Below are 16,876 nucleotides of genomic sequence, written 5' to 3'. Positions count from 1 at the left end.
TGTCCTCACAGCAGAGCTGCTGCAGCCCTCTGAGCATCCCTGTGGCCCTTCTCTGGACATGCTCCAGCATCTCCACATCCTTCTTGTAACGGGGGCTCCAGAGCTGGTGGCAGAACTCCAGGTGGGGTCTCACCAAAGCAGAGTAGAGGGGGAGAATTAGTTCCCTCTCCCTGCTGGCCACACTTCTGCTGATGCAGCCCAGGCTCTGGTTGGCTCTCTGGGTTGCAAGTGCACACTGCTGGCTCACGGTGAGCTTCCTGAGCACCAGCACTCCCAGGTCCCTCTCCCCAGGGCTGCTTTCCAGTCACTCACTGCCCAGCCTGGATTTGTGCTTGGGATTGTCTCTACCCAGGTGCAGGACACTGCAAAATGTGCCAAGAGATTGGAAAAAAAAAATTAGTTCAGAACTGCTTGGATCTACAACATTATGCCTGACAACAACCTGCTTAGGAGGTCAACCTAGAAGCCTGACACACAGGGAAAACCTCACCCAGTAACTTTTGGATTCATCTCATAGATTTTGGCTGAACTACAGCAAAGCTTTAAAAAAATACAAAAATAAAGCTACCAAAGCTTGTCTCAGATGCTGTGAGTAACAGAAAACCTTCACACACCCAGACAGGTCTCTCCTCTGCACAACTGACTTCTCTTTTAATATCAATGGCTTTTAACTACACTCCCTGGTGCACTGGCCACTCTGTTTGTCCTCTGGCCCTCGCATGGAGAACGCAAATCTTCACAGTGTGCTTTGTAACTCTACATTTCCAACTCCATCTTATTTCAAGAACAGCTCCAACTATCAGATTTCATGCTTTCAGGTTTGTTTTTCCAAAATATTAGCTAGCTTTCTCCCAACAGTTACTACTGGAGCACAGCCTTGTGAGGAGAGGCTGGGGGAGCTGGGGTTGTGCAGCCTGCAGAAGAGGAGGCTCAGAGCAGACCTCACTGCTGTCTACAGCTACCTGAAGGGAGGTTGTAGCCAGGAGGGGGTTGGTCTCTTCTGACAAGCAAGCAGCAACAGAACAAGAGGACACAGTCTCAAGCTGTGCCAGAGGAGGTCTAGGCTGGATATTAGGAGGAAGTTCTTTAGAGAGAGAGTGATCGGCATTGGAATGGGCTGCCCAGGGAGGTGGTGGAGTTGCCATCCCTGGAGGTGCTCAAAAAAAGAGTGGATGAGGCACTTAGTGCCATGGTCTAGTTGACTGGATAGGGCTGGTTGATTGGATGGGTCTGGGTGCTAGGTTGGACTGAATGATCTTGGAGGTCTCTTTCAACCTGGTTCATTCTATGATTCTAAGATTCCCTTGAGATAATTAGGATGCTGCTGTAAATCTGCTATCACTCACTGCAGAAGTACAGCAGATGGCAGGAAAAAAATGAGGCGGCACTGGCTACCCTGAGACATTAATTTTTGCAGTCATGTTGTTCCCACTGGAGTGGGAAAGCTCTGCATGGAAAGTTTCTCTTCTGTTCTTGCAATGGGACATGCTGCCCTTGTAATCAACTTACGGGAATTTTTTTCCAGAGTCACCTTCTCTTGGAAGGTCTCTCAAGTGTTTCTCTTCCTGAAACATGCAGGCCTGGCACAGTGGCACAACTGACATCTTCTTTAATGCTCCTTTCTTCCCACAGCCTTTTTGTGGAAATGATTCCTGCCTCAGAGCTGGCTGCCCAGGACCACCAGGACAGAATGCACATGTTATCTAAAAAGATCTGTCTTTTTGTCCCCTCTGTAACAGACATATCAACAACGCACAGTGCCCTTCAGGAAACTCACTGTCACAGAAGGCTAATGAAGCTATTAGATGTCCTGGCTTGCCCCACTCTTCTGCTGATGGGAGAAGCAAGGCAGGAGGAAAACACAGGCTTGGGCCATTATATCCCCTCCCAAAGTGATAAACAGGTACCCACAGGTGTTTATGCATTTGTGAGTGCATTGCCCAAATAAGGGTGAGCAAGTCTTGGCTTCACCTAATACGGTCAGTTTGGCAAATGCCATTGTGATTGGTGAATCTCTGTGTCCAAAGGAGCCATTGCACTCGGGCAAATAATATTAATGGAGCTAAGTTGCAAGCAGTTCTGCTGCTTCTGCCTTATTGCTTTGTCTCAGTGTGTGTTGTTCTGCTTTACCTTCTGCTCTGCCTCACTGCTCTTGTACATCATGTTCTGCTCTGCCTCGTGCTTCAGAATAGCTTAGCCCTGATGTTTTGGGCTTGGACTACCTGAAACTTAAGTGCCTCAAGTTTCCCAGGAGAAGGCATTAAGTGCCTCACAATGTGATGAGAAGTGCCACCGACATGATGCTCTCTGTATATCTGCAAGAGATCCTCCCTGCACCTCTGCAAACCTCTGTGCCAACAGGAACCAGGATCAGATCAGACATGATCTGCCTCTTTCCTAGTACCCTGCTAGAGCCTGGGAAGATCTGGAAGCCTCTCAATGGCTGAGCAGTTCCAACACTGCTGCAAAGGAGCCAGGGACTATATTGAAGTTTCGACTCCATCGCAGTAAGTAGAACAGACTTTCCCTAGGGCTCCAGGCTGCCTATCTGTAAGTGGGGCAAAGCCCAATTTTCTGATTCTCCTAAATGAATGAATTTCCTACAAGCATCCTTGTGAAGATTCTCCTGACCAAATCAGAACCCAGATTTAACTAATTTGTATATAGTTGTGGGTAAGACGTTCCAGAAATAAAAACAACTACATATCTTATAATCCCTGCCTTGTTAATTGCCCCAACTAAATCACCCATTTTTGCAGAGGGAAAGAAATCTCTTTTGCACCCACACATGTACACACACATGTCACCTGTAGCTTATCATGTCACCTGTAGCTTATGCTTAACTCAGGAAACAGGGTGGTGCGAAGAAAGGTTAGGCTGAAAGCCATTGGATTTGGGTTCTGTGCTAGGAACAGACTCTCATGTGGTGTGACCTCAGACAGAGCATAACTTGTGGGCTCCTAGGCAATAGAAGCTTGTCCTCACACTGAGCCTGTTCCACAAAGGTGAATTGAAAGGATATAGACCTCAGCAAGGCCCCAAAGAACTACGATGATACACAAAATGTTTTATTTGGTGCAGTTCAAGGCAACATGCAAAAATGTATTTACAGAATGATAGTGCTTGCTGCATTTGTTGGCCTCCACTCAAAATATAATGCAACGACTGATAACAGTTTTCAGTTCCATTTCATATAGAGATGCAATATAACATTTATGGAACAGCCCCTTTTCTCTCTCTTTTCTCAGCCCAGTGGACTTCCCCAAGAGAAAACTGAAATGTCTGTCACAGTAGAAGCCAAAAACTCAGGAAAAACTTCATTCACACACACACATAAACACACAAAAAACTATACATAGAGTCTCCCAATATTGGATTTTAAATGTAACTCTTATCGTAGAATCATAGAATGTCAGAGGCTGGAAGGGACCTCAAAAGCTCATCCCAGTCCAACATCACTACAGAGCAGGATGACCTAGGTCAGATCACCCAGGAACACATCCAGGTAGGGTCTGAATATATCCAGAGAGGAAGACTCCACAACCTCCCTGGACAGCCTCTTCCAGGCTTCTATCACCCTCCTCATGTTCCCATGGAACTTCCTATGCCTCAGCTTCCACCCATTGCCCCTTTGTCCTGTCACTGGGCATCACCCAGCAGAGCCTGGCTCCAGCCTCCTGCCACTCACCCTGCACACATTGATAAGCATTGATGAGGTCACCTCTCAGTCTCCTCTCTTCTAAGCAGCAGAGCCCCAGCTCCCTCAGGCTCTCCTCCTAACAGAGATGTTCCATTCCCTTCATCACCTTTGTGGCTCTGCACTGGACTCTCTCAACCAGTTCTATGTCCTTCTTGAACTGTGGGGCCCAGAGCTGAACACAGTACTCCAGACATGGCCTCACTGGGGCAGAGTGGAGGGGCAGGAGAACCTCTCTCAACTACTAATCACAGCTCTTCTAATCCACACCAGGGTGGTATTGGCCCTCCTGGCCACCAGAGCACAATGCTGGCTCAAAGTCAACCTCCCATCCACTAGGACCCCCAAATCCTTTTCCCCTTCACTGCCTTCCAACAGGTCAGTCCCCAACCTACACTGATCCCTGGGGTTGTCCTTTCTCAGGTGCTGTAATGGCAGTGGGAACAACCTCTACGAATAACTATTGCAACTGGATGTTACCAGGGGCTCTGTTTAATCATCTCAAACATGTATTCCTACCCTTATAACTGTCTTCAAAGGGGTTAACCACTAGCCATAGGACACAGCACATATTTGACTCAGGGGTGAACTGAAAGTTGTTAATGCAGAAGAAAGGCATTGAGCAAGGATGAGCCTGAGTTCAAATCTGAATGCCAAGCCCAAACAGCCTGACCTGGATTCCCCCTGCTTACAGAAGTGGAAGGACCATCAGGTCATAAAATCTCAGAAGGAGATGAACAGAGAGAATGAGGAAAGGTCTCCCACATTAAATGTCACAAATGGATTTGCATCTCTCAGTTCCTCACCAGCCTGAGAAGCCTCTCCTCATAGCTAGGAGGAGTCAAAGAGCCAACAGTGACCAAACTGCACGACATAGCCAATTTCTCCCAAAATCTAATGCTCTCCCACAGAAGACTACAAAACAAGGCATGCAAAACCAGACACAGGTCTCGAATACAAATCAAAACAATCAAGCAAACCAACAACAAAAACCCACAACCAAAAATTCAATAAAAATAGACAAAAGCAAGCAATGAAACAAACAAAACCCCAACTAAACAACCAGTTACTCCAGTTGTTAAAAATGCCTGTCAGCCCCTTACAGAACACTCTGTATTATTTTGCTTTCAGGTTTTGGGGTTTTTTTCCTCCATGAAAAGAAATAAGAGCAGATGGGAAGGACAGGAGGAAGACCAGATGGGTGGAAAGGAGGAAGAGAAAAAAAAAAAAAAGGGGGGGGGGGGGGGGGGGGGGTGGGGGGGGGGGGGAGAGAAAGGGAAAGACATGAGTGGAAAACAAAATGAAGAGAGAAATGAACAGAACAGAGAGAGAGGCTTAAAGGAGGGACAAGAAGACAGATGTTTGGAAAAAAAGCAACGGAGGAAAGGGAAGGACACATAAAAGGGAAAGATGAAGAAAAGGGAAGAAGAAAGGGAGGAAAGGACAAAATGAAAGAGAAAAGCCCTGAAAAGCATGTCCACCAACACCCCTCTGACGTTGCACTGGATGACTTCATACTGATACTGCATGAAATTAGAAGAGAGCATTCACCAGGGCCCAAGCCTCCCTCAAAGCTTCTCTTTCAGTTTACCTGCACACCCTCTGATCTTCATCACAAGGTAACCCCACTTCACCTCCAGGAGACTGTATGCCAAGTGGTCATCACTTTCTGGTACTGATCAAACACCCACAGAGCCAAAGGGCTGAGAAACATCCTCAGAAGTCTCCCGGGCGGCTCAACCCCAAACCTCCGCAGCTGCGGGCACCGAGCAGCTGCCACACCCTACACCCTTACCCCCTCCCCCGCCGGCCTGCAGGTCTGGGTACGGGAAAGGTTGGGATCCCGCTCGGGTACCTGCCGCGGGACCGCGGGCACCAGCGCGCTCCCGCCGCACCCTCTCGCGGCGGCCGCCGGCACCGGCAGCGGGCACCGCTCCTCCAGCTCCTCGTCACGGCATCACAGAACCAAGCCTCTAGGTTGGAAAAGCCTCTATACCCCTACTCTACAATATTCACCTTAAACCGTACCTCTAAGCACCACATCCAAACGACCCTTAGATAGATCCAGGGGCGGGTGACTCCACCACCACCCTGGGCAGCTCCTTTCAGTCCCTGACCACTCTCTGCGTGTAAAACTTTTTTCCTAATGTCCCCTTCCCTTCAGGTCGCCAACGGGTTATCTTTTCCTTTTATCACTCTTTTGGTCGTTATTTAAATGTTTGGTTTGGTTTTGCTCAGTTTCGTTTGAAGCATCACTTCCACAAACGCCTGCCGCTCCGCAAGCACCGCACTCAAAAGTCCCTGCGGTTCCGACAGGGTTCTCCTCCGTCGTGCCTCTCGCTGCACGCCCCGACAGCGACACCGCCAAAACTCTCTGAAACGCAAACCTTTCACCATAAATTTTCTCCTTCGACTTTGCCCCGCCGGCCCCCAGACTCGGTGGCCTTAAAGGGAGCCACTGAGGGTTAACCGAAAGACCTCCAGCACGCTCATGCAGTTGATTGTACAGCTTGAATGACTCACGCAAAATACTGATGCTTGGTTTGTTTTCTTGTATCACAACGGAATACGATACACTATCAGTACTGTTAAAGCCGCATTCATTCTTGTTACTTTTGGAGTGTTAACAAAACAGTGATTTGGTAAGAATTCACAGCACTTCCAGGGCTTCTGACACCCTGTGACATGATGCTTATGGATAGATTAGAAGGGGGAAGGCGGCGGAAGGGAGAAAGCTTGGAAGAAAGTTCCCCCGCAGGTCAGCACTTTAGCTTTGCTTTACCTGTAGAGTAACAAACTGACACTTAAGAGATGCCTGATGTAGAATCTGTTTCTCAAAGATGGTCAGCAGCTTCTCTATGAGGGCTAGGTATTCACAAACCATTTTTTTCCCCTTGAAAACCCAGTGACTTTGGTTTGGCAAATGTGATGAAAAAAGCAAGTCACCCTTGAAAAATTACCCATGTAGGATCTGTTGCTTTTTGGGGGGTTTTGTTTTTTGGAGTTTTGCTGTTTGTTTGTTTTAACTTACGAGACCTGTTTCAAAGCAATTCACTCATCCTTTCTTATTCTCCTGACCCCTATTTTTTTTTTCAGTTATTGCCTTTCCTGAAATCCAAGATGAGAAATCTGCCATTGCTAATCACAGGATCACAGAGACTGGAAGAGACCCAAAGAGATCATTGAGTCCAACACTCTTGCCACAGCAGGACCATACAGTCTAGCTCAGGTCACACAGGAACACATCCAGACAGGCCTTCAAAGTCTACAGAGAAGGAGACTCTGCAACCTCTTTGGTGAGCCTGCACTACTGCTCTGTGACCCTTACAGCAAAGAAGTTCCCCCTTGTGTTGAGCTGGAACCTCCTGTGCTGCAGCTTACACTGCTCCTTGTCCTATTGCAAGGAGGAATTGAGCAGAGCCTGTCCCTCCCTTCCTGACCCCCAGCCCTCAGATATTTATAGACATTTATTAGATCCCTTCAGTCTTCTCTTCTCCAGACTAAACAGCCCCAGGCCCCTCAGCTTCTCCTCATCAGGCAGTGCTCCAGCTCCCTAATCATCCTCATAGCCCTCTGTGGGACTCTCTCTAGCAGATCCCTGTCCCTCTTCAATTGGGGAGCCCAAAGCTGAAGGCAGTACTCAAGATGAGGTCTCAGCAGGGCAGAGTAGAGGGGGAGGATAATAAACAAACTCAGATGCAAGTGTTGCCTTAACAGGCATTGTCAGGCATTGTTTTAAAATCCTTGCATAGCTTAGCAGATCTTGGCATTTCTATATCAAAGATAAAAACTTCGTTCAGCTTCCCCTCAGATATCAATATTTGCACAAAGCTCAGAACAGTTTCTGGACTTATTTCACAGGGGAATGCCTTTTCATATACACACAGTATTTACTGGACAGCTGGTATGTCCTCACCATTTTATTTGCCTTCTTAAGGCTACAGTCAAGTAGTACTTCTAGTGTTAAGTCAAAAAAGTTTGAATGGTGACTAATCTCATTTATTCACAAAACATGAACACACTCGCATGCTTCTTGAAGGATTCATTCTCAAAATTGCCCTGAAGATTGCATGGAATGTTTGGAGCATTCAGGCATTGCACACAGGTGGAGAGGCTTTCCTCACAGAAAAAAATGTACAGGCATACCAGCAGCACATAAATATTTTGGTCTGGAAACACCAGAAGAAGTTGAAACTCCTTCTAAGTAACTTTTCCCCTCTAGTACTAGACAAGTTTTACCAGAAATCACAGTTCTCATTCCACCTTGAAGGCTTCCGTCTTCAATTCATGCTAAAGTATGGACCTGTCTCCTGATGTCTCTTTAACAATAGTATCAGCTCAAGCTTAGCAAGCCTTTCAAACTGAGCTCTAATCCTTCTAATCAAGCCCTAACCTGCTACATAGTCTTTAATATGATCAGTACGACTGTGTCCAGGTCTGGGCCCCTCCATTCAAGAAGTGAATTGCTTGAAAGGGTCCAGCACAGGGCCACAAAGATGACTGAGTGAAACATCTCCCTTACAAGGACAGGCTCAGAGAGCTGGGTCTCTTTAGCTCAGAAGAAGAGGAGACTGAGAGGTGATCTCATTAATGTTTATAAATATGTGAAGGTTAAGTGTCAGGAGGACAGAGCCAGGCTCTTCTCAGTGATGTCCAGAGACAGGACAAAGGGTGATGGGTGCAAGCTGGAGCACAGAAGGTTCCACATGAACTTAAGGAAAAATATTTTCACTGTGAGGGTGACCAAACAGTGGAGAGAGGCTGTGGAGATATTCAAAACCTGCCTGGATGCATTCCTGTGTGACTGAGGTAGTCCTGCTCTTGCAGGGCGCACTGAGCTAGATGATTCTCCAAGGCCCCTTCCAGCCCCTAACAATCAAAGCCATCTCTTCATCCATTACTCAAAGCCTAGAATAGGATGCAGTCAAAGGATAGTCACACTAACCTCACCTGAACTTCATGCTGCTTATTTTACCATGCACTTTCAAAGCTCCAGAACTTTATCTAAATCTGAATTAAGTTTCTTACTGGGAGGTACTTATTTTCAGTGACAGCAGCCTCTCTTCTCTGGGCTCTGGAAATGTAGATGTGTTCAGAACAATGCTGCTGAGGTCACCTCACTGAAAAGATGATTTGGACCCATCCTTGCCTGTCCTCCCTCTTTAGCCCCACATTTTTCTCTTTTTATGTGCACCAGATTCTGGCAGAGCCTTGCTCTTCCCATCACTGCTGCTAAACTAGAGAGTTACTGACATAACCCATAGCAACCGAGTTTGAGGCTCTGACAGCACTGTCAGTTTTTGCATGCACTAAGGTGTTTTTCTCTTCCCAAGCTTTGTCCTGTCAAGCCCAGCAGCCTCTCCCCACAACTTCTTTGTGAAGCAGAAACCACCTGAAAACTCGGAGTCCCTGAGATGTCTGGAGACACTTGACAAAGGGCCTGGGTAGTGGATATGCTGGTGCACCACCTTGTTTACCAAAACACAGCTCTTTGGTAAAGGGATTTTTCCTGAGTTGATTCCTCTCTCTTACTTCACTAGCACCACCTTACATGGTCTAACAATAAGCTTTCTCTTAGAAGGTGCAATGGATGTCACAGTGGGCTCAGTCCCAGGCTCCCTACTTCTGATACAACAGCATTCTGAGTCAGGAGCAGCGCCTCTGTGAGAGGAGGGTTGGGAAGCCTTGTGTCACAACCTCAGATTCCTTGCACTAGGTCACTCTGCTCAAGATGCATGCATTTTCAGTATGCTATTGATGCCCTGGGAGGCAGTGGTGGCAGATTCGTAGAGCCTATCTGCACGCCCAATTGGCACAGCAGCTCAGTGAAATCTGAATCTGTAGGCTTCTGTCCATGTAGTACTCCCTCTCCCCAGTTTTACTTCCCCAGCACTTATTACAGTCCAGAGTGCGCTACTGAAGGAAGACAGACTTGCTCTGGACTTGACACAAGCCAAAGAGAATCAGTTTGTTCAAGACCATTTGAAGTGAGAAGAGGGTAAAATGTTCTTCTACATGATTCTAGTGATGAAGAAACCATAGCAAAGTGGACCTCCCTAAACCTTTGCAATGGATCTCAGATTTCACCTGGGCAAATGAATATGTGAAGATGTTAAGATTCTTTTTTTCCTGTGCTACCACTAGGCAGCTGAGCACAGGAGGTCAACTCTAACTTTCTTCAGCAGTAGTTCTGGAGTTCCCAGATAAGCCATGACAAAGTACAGTAAATAAACTTTTTTAATCAATTTTTCTTGTCCTCAAACAGGAAAAATGATTCTCAGCTGAGTGACAAGCTACCACTAGGACAATGCTTCCAGACCCAAGATTGAAGGGACACATGATGAAATTTGACAGCTAAAAGCAAAGTAAGCTAAACGAAACTATGATCAGAAAAAAAACTAAACCCAAAATCACAACTAAACAAAAAAATCCCTCAAAGTCTAAAAGGACTTCAGTGCTAGTGAATTGATCTTAAAATTGATAATTGGCTGCAAATCACTGTCTTTGTTATAGAAGGAAGACTACAAGCAGATGCAAACCACTGATAGGACACAGCGAAGATGACAGTTTCAAACACAGTTTGATTTGACTAAGGAGGTAACTAAAAAGCAGAATTGTTTAATGACCTCTTAAGCTGCACATTATGAACATACTAACTGGCACAACTGCAAAACTCTACTAACCAAAGGGAGAAATAATGGTCCCACCAAAGTCAGAAGGTCTTCATATCACCCCTAGTAAACATTGCTAATCAACAGGTGTAGCTTCATCATTAATTCCAGCTCTAATAAGCTTAAACAGAGAGAATAAAAGCCCATTGCATGAATCACAAAACCTCCCTCTTGCTACATTTTACATGAGCCAATCTTTCTGCTCTTTCACTTCTAAAGTATCAGTGCTTAAGCTAAGTGCCCCCAAGCCAGAAAATAAGTAACAAGATAGGTAGAATTTATAACTGTGACATTGCCAGTAGGACACTACTTGATCGTAAGTCCAGTGGACAGCGATGCTTTATGCGGTACTTCATTAGGTATTGTACCTGCAAACACTTGATTGGCTACACATATGAATTGCCCTGATGTATACATTCATCTTGGAAGGAGTGTGAGTCTAATTCCTTAAGACAGAAGCACTCAGTTCTTGCCCATACAGAAAACTTTTTTACTCGTATCATCAGGTATGGATGAAGGCTTTTTTAGTCTGGTATAGGTGTAACCCTGCTCTGGCAAGGGGGTTGGACTAGATGATCTTTTGAGGTCACTTCCAGCCCTGACATTTTACAATTCTATGATTACACCAATAATAAACATATTTTGGGTTAGTAACCCCCGGGAGTTTTAGCAAAGCCTAAGGAGCTAGGCATAATCTGAAATCTGTCTTGATGAATCTCAGCCTACACTTTCAGGTTTTCAGATAAATCTTACCATAGTAGACATGATCAGACCACAGCACCAGAAATATGACTTAGATACACATGGATGCCTAAATTTTTGGTGATCCTCTCCCACCCTAGAGAAAGAAGACCATCTTCCCCCAAATCTCTGCCTATCTCAGAATCAATGTGGTTGGATTACACAAAAAGTACCACGTCTGGTTCTCTGCTCTTTACCCTAACTGATTGTTACTGGCACAAATGCCTAGCCCAAGGCATATGGAGCCTCCTGCACACCGAGCAGAGCTGTCCCCAGTTGCTGTCCCCAGCAGCTCCAGGTGCAGCAACCCTGCTCTACTAAAAAAACTGAAAGGTGTCCACAGAGCAGGAAAACCAAAGCTGTCTTACAAGAATGGGATAGGACGCTACGGGACGCAGAGGTGCACTGTCAGAAAATGTGTGTCTCATTTATGCTCCCTTGACAGAGCTTTCCTGCCACAAACCCTCCAACACATCACACTGTCCTTCTGTTTTCTGTATCAACCACCAGAAAAAAAAAGAAGAAGAACCAAAAACAAAGAAGAAAAACCCCTTACAACAAAACAAACATTTCACACAGCCCGTCTGTCACAGGTAAGTTTTCCAGATGTTTTAATGTTTCAAGAGGTAGGTAGTTGTAGCCAGAGATGTTGATATTGCTTTCAAAGCATAATGGTAAATGGTCTATAAAAACCCAGTGAGAAAGAGGGGGGGAGAAGGTCAAAAGCAGAGTTTGTGTCCAACTTGGCTTAAAAAAGACAAACCTTCCCTGCTGTACCTGAAATTTGTTTACACCCACTGCTGAGATGGTTGAGGAATGTCTCCAAGAGACATAGCAAAGACATAGGGCAGTGTAAGTTTGTGAATATTATTAGCCCAAAGCGATATCCACTACGGCTGAATCAAACACATCCTCCCTCAGGGCTGATGATTAAAGTCTACAGCAGCATCATGCTGGCCATGATGCACTAATTGGAATTAATGTAGATCTATTTAGAAAGTTTTGCCCTTTTGGACCTTTTATTCATCCAGTTCTTTAGAGAGACAAAAACCCCCCAAAAAAATCAAGGGAAAAAAGCCTAAACCAACCAACCAACCAAAACAAGCCAAACAGCCCCAGCAACAACAACAAAAAAACAAAACCCCAAAAACAATCAAATAGAACAACCCCAAATCCAGCAACTGACTCTTTCTTTTATAACAATTTCCCACAAGAACAAAGAACTCAAAGAAACAGCTAAACTAAACAGTAACTCCAGCTAACACATTGCTGTTGCAACGCATCTGTATGTACCACTTAGTTGTCTATCTGATAAACTAAGTGAAACCACACGAGCTCTCTAGTAGGAGCAACATCTGCTCATGGGTGTCTGCACAGTGCTATGAGCCTCCGCTTTGACTGGGGCAATTAGATGCTAGAAAGAAGCATCTGCAAGTCCTCATTTAGGTGCATCCACAGAGCTCTGCCTCAGTGGACAACTACCCAGGACAAGGGTATCACGGGCGTGAATACTCGCGTTAAACACTGGGGAGGTGTAATAGAAACAGCGCGTGCTGCCAAGCAAGCCAAAGGTCCTCTCTGATCATCCCTGAGTAAATAGCTGCAAGTTTAGACAAAATACTCCACAGGAAAGTTTGCCATCTGTTCAGCCTAGCTACATGATCTCTGGAGAAAGGACAGGACAGAAAAAGGAGAGATAGCCCCAGGTCTTTTAAAAAAACCCAAAACCTAAACTAAAACAAACCAAAAAAGAAAAAAAAAAAAAAAAAGAGGGGAGGGGGAGGAAGAAGAGAAAGGGAAAGGAACATGAGACTAAAAAGGAAAGCAAATGGGGGAAAAAAAGAAAGGGGGGGGGGGGGGGGAGGAAGAGGAAGGAAAAAAGGATTAAAAATGAGTGGAAAAAAAAAAAGGAGAAAACTGAAATAAAACTATTAAAAGGTAAAAAAGAAGAGAAGAGAAAAAGAGCAACAGCTGGCCAAAAGCCGTTCAGGGGTTTGGGGCCGACGGGAGGCTGGGCGGCAATCCGGCCCGCAGCCGGTCGGACGCGACAAGCAGAGCGGCCCCGGGCAGCGACGCTCTCTTCACCGCCCCGCCGAGCCGGGCAGTTCGGCCAGCAGCCGCCACCGCCGCGGGGCGCGCAACGGCGCCGTGCAGCGCCAGGCCGGGCCAAGGGACGGCAGGGCCGAGCGCCGGGGATGTGCACGCTGCATGCGGCCCCGCGGATGCGGCGAAAAAGCGCGGTGGGACAGTAGGCAAGGCGGCCTCCACACCTGCCGACGGGCTTACCTGTGGCGGACCCTGGAGCCTCGCCCTCCGCCGTCGGAGCCGGCTTCTTGCCTGCCCCTTTGCCTTTTCTCCCCTTCCTGCCGTTCCCGTCTTTCTTCTTCTCGGCCATCCCGGCTGCGGCCGGCCCCGCGCTCGCCACCGGCCCCGCGGCCGCCCCCTTCACCGCCGTGGTTGGCTCCCGGATCGCCCGAGGCTCCAGCATCGCTCCTGCCCGCCGCTTGGGACTTGGAACAGCGAGTTCCTTGGAAGTTTTTGGAAACTCCTCTCCGGGACCTTTTTTTCCCCCCCTCCAACCCCCTCCCTCCTCCTCCACCCCTTTTTTCTTTTCTTTCTTTTTATTTTCTTTTTTCCCTTTTCTGTTTCTTTCCTAGTAATAATAAACTCCAGCCCACATACACACCCCTTCGGCGCACGCCTTACTAAACGCCCGCCCCGGGCACCGCACGCTTGTTCTCGGGAGGAGCCTATAGAGCTCCAGGGCGTGGGGCGGCCCGGGGCGGCCCCGGCAGCCGCCTCGGCCCCAATCCTCAGGGTAGAGCGCGGGCACCGCGGCCCCGGCGGGGCGGGGCGGCGTAGGGCAGGACGGGGCGAGTGTCACAGACGGGAGCCGCGCCGCCGCTTCGCGAAGGTCTCGGCTCGTCGCGAACGCGGGTGGGTCCGCTGCCGGAGGGCCTTCAGGCACGCCGCGGAGGAGAGAAGCGGGGCCTCTGCCGGGGGCTCGAATGGCCGCGGGGTGGGGGTAGGGGGGTGGGAGAAGGCGAGAGGCAGGTGCGGCTGAGGTGGCTCCTCGGGGTGCTTGCGCCCTGCCACTTAGGCACCTGCATAAGCTGAGGCTGCCTTCAGGATGACAGGCAGTGCCGCTCCGCCGGCGGTGGGGTGTGAGAAGGGAAAGGGCATTTGCACTCCTGCACCCGGTGCTTTGCAGGGAAAGAGAAAGGAAGGGACATTTGCTCTCCTGCACCCGGTGCTTTGCAGGGAAAGAGAAAGGAAGGGGCATTTGCTCTCCTGCACCCGGTGCTTTGCAGGGAAAGAGAAAGGAAGGGGCATTTGCGCTCCCGCACCCGGTGCTTTGCAGGGGGAGAGGAGGGAAGGGGCATTTGCTCTCCCGCACCCGGTGCGTTGCAGGGGGAGAACAGGGCAAGAATATTTGCACTCCCGTCCCATGTGTTTTGTTTGCAAGGGGAGCCTGTTCCCAGGAGGTCGCATTTGCAGCCTCAGTGTGGGTCCATTCCTACTTGTGTATGCTCCCATGAGGCTCACCTGGGAACCGCTGTTTCTCGCAACTCAGATTTGGTGAAGTAAAACTTCGCTGCAGTTCGTCGACAAAACTGTCTGTACCTCACACAGCCATGTCTGAGACGGCTTTAGTATAACTGGTAATAGTGTAAACACCAAAGCAGGCTCCACCATCATCTGGAAAACTTAGAGGATTTGTGCCTATAATTGCCGAGCTAACCTGAGTCTTATTCCCCTGTCGGTGTACATAACCATTGCCCGTGGACGACAGCCTGCTAGATGAGAAACACGAAGAATACTCTGAGAAGTTAAAGAAAAAAATCCTCACGAGCTACTTAAAAGTCTCACAATGAAAGGTTCTCACTGTATGCTTGGAAAGATCATGGAAAACTAGGTAGGATCAGAGCCTAAGACTAGGACTGCTGCTTTGCAATCCTTAGTGATTATTCCTTCCCTTGAGGAGATTACTCTGCGTGCTCCTTAGGCTGAAAAAAAAAAATACATTTACGAAGATCATCACAAACAGGGGATGGCATGGAATTGTTTTGATGTTTGATCGAAAACACTCAACAGATCTTTTAAGACAAAACACTCCAGCCTAGTCCCTCTTCTCCTGTGGCTGGAGGTTTCAGGGCTCGGTTTTAGTGCTCACGGATTTTTTGTTTTGTTTTGTTGGTTGGTTGGTTTCTTTTTTTTTTTTCCTTGGGTGTTTTGTTGCTTGTTCCCCCCGCACCCAAAACAGTCCTCTACAATTAGCTTTCGAGGGAAGCAGGGGTTAGGCATTGATACAGGATTTACTGCGTTCAGGCTTTGAACCAAACAGAAAATAATGATGATGATGATGATGATAATAATAATAATAATAATAATAATAATAATAAATCCCAAAGCTCATATAAGTTCTGTCTTGACAGCAAAAATGAGAGAAGTGAACAACATCGACCGCAAAACAGTAAGGAAGAAACAAAACAAAGCAAAAACCCAACAAAACAACAACAACAAAAAAAACCAAAACCATCCACAACAACAGAAAGGGAAATAAAAGACGTCCTGAGCAGCTTGGTGATGCAGCATCAGTGAACACACCACACGGGGCTCTGGGGGGAGGACCCAAGACATATAAGTGCATTTCTTCGTGCAAAGGACGACAGAAGATGCCTGCTGCACCTGCATTTGTGCCAATATTTGTGGCTTCTTGATGCATGCTGTTGTTAGGACATATTTTCTCACATGCACTGAGCCTAAAATGAGGGAATAAGCCTCACGCAGGACAGGGAGAGAGGAAGCTAATCTCAGGGAAGCACAGCTGGAGACGGCCAGAGATTGCTGGCTGCAGTAGCTCTGTTTTTCCTTAAGGGGTCACTACTCATCCAGGAGGAAGCCTACTACTGAGGGATGTGAGGGACTTGGGTAGCGAAGTGTGCTTTTAAATGATCTCGACGTGTGCTTTTCTGTGCTCTGCAAAATCTGAATGCTCGAGGTAAACAGGGTGGATGTTAGGAGGAAGTTCTTGCCAGAGAGAGTGATTGGCATTGGAATGGGCTGCCCAGGGAGGTGGTGGAGTCCCTGTTCCTGAAGGTGTTCAAGACTGGAAGGGGCACTTAGTGCCATGGTCTAGTTGACTGGCTAGGGCTGGGTGCTAGGTTGGACTGTATGATATTGGGGGTCTCTTCCAACCTGGTCGATTCTATTCTATTCCATTCTATTCTAACATTGCCTTGAAGCCACGCTTATCAGGATTAAACTGTCACTCCAGGGAGCTGCCAGCATCAAGGGACTGTGAGTGCAGTACAGAATGGGCACCTGTCAAGGTCTTTCTTTTTGAAGGTGTGATAGTGTGAGAAGACCCTAGGATCCTGAGGATCCATTCAGAAGAACGCCTGAAACGTGAAACACTTGATTCCTGACAGCTTCTCTGTCAGAAATGGGAGATTTGTTGGGAAAACATCAGAAATCTGTCCCAGAAACAAGCCTGTTATTCCTGTAAGGAAAACTATTACCTTTTAGCAGCCTTCCAGTACTTGAAGCGGGCCTACAAGAAGGATGGAGAAAAGCTGTTTACAAAAGCCTACAGTGACAGGACAAGGGGCAATGGGCTCAAGCTTGAGAAGAGCAGATTTAGATTGGATGTTAGGAACAAATGTTTTACTATGAGTGTGGAGGAGCACTGGAACAGGTTGCCCAGGGAGATGGTTGCGGCCCCATCCTTGGAGATATTCAAGGTGAGGCTTGACGGGGCCCTGGG

The 16,876-nt window shown here is 47.5% G+C and overlaps 1 protein-coding gene across 3 annotated transcripts in view; it reads right to left on the bottom strand.

Moving 5' to 3' along the window:
• NRG1 (neuregulin 1) overlaps window positions 1–16,876 on the bottom strand; it is a 359,963-nt gene that overhangs the window by 250,093 nt on the left and 92,994 nt on the right. Inside the window, exon 1 of one of the 3 annotated variants that reach the window (XM_064140104.1) lies at window positions 13,396–13,658. The exons of the other annotated variants lie outside the window; for them this stretch is intronic. Within the exon in view, the coding sequence (XP_063996174.1) occupies window positions 13,396–13,597 (202 nt within the window). The 5' untranslated portion in view covers window positions 13,598–13,658. Of the gene's footprint in view, window positions 1–13,395; window positions 13,659–16,876 lie in introns of those variants that run through there. 3 annotated transcript variants of the gene reach the window in all.

The sequence above is a fragment of the Pogoniulus pusillus genome, chromosome Z, assembly GCF_015220805.1.
Source record: "Pogoniulus pusillus isolate bPogPus1 chromosome Z, bPogPus1.pri, whole genome shotgun sequence".
In the NCBI taxonomy this organism is placed as follows: Eukaryota; Metazoa; Chordata; class Aves; order Piciformes; family Lybiidae; genus Pogoniulus; species Pogoniulus pusillus.
Note: the sequence above shows the minus strand (reverse complement) of the source record. Positions and strands in the feature narration are given on the sequence as shown.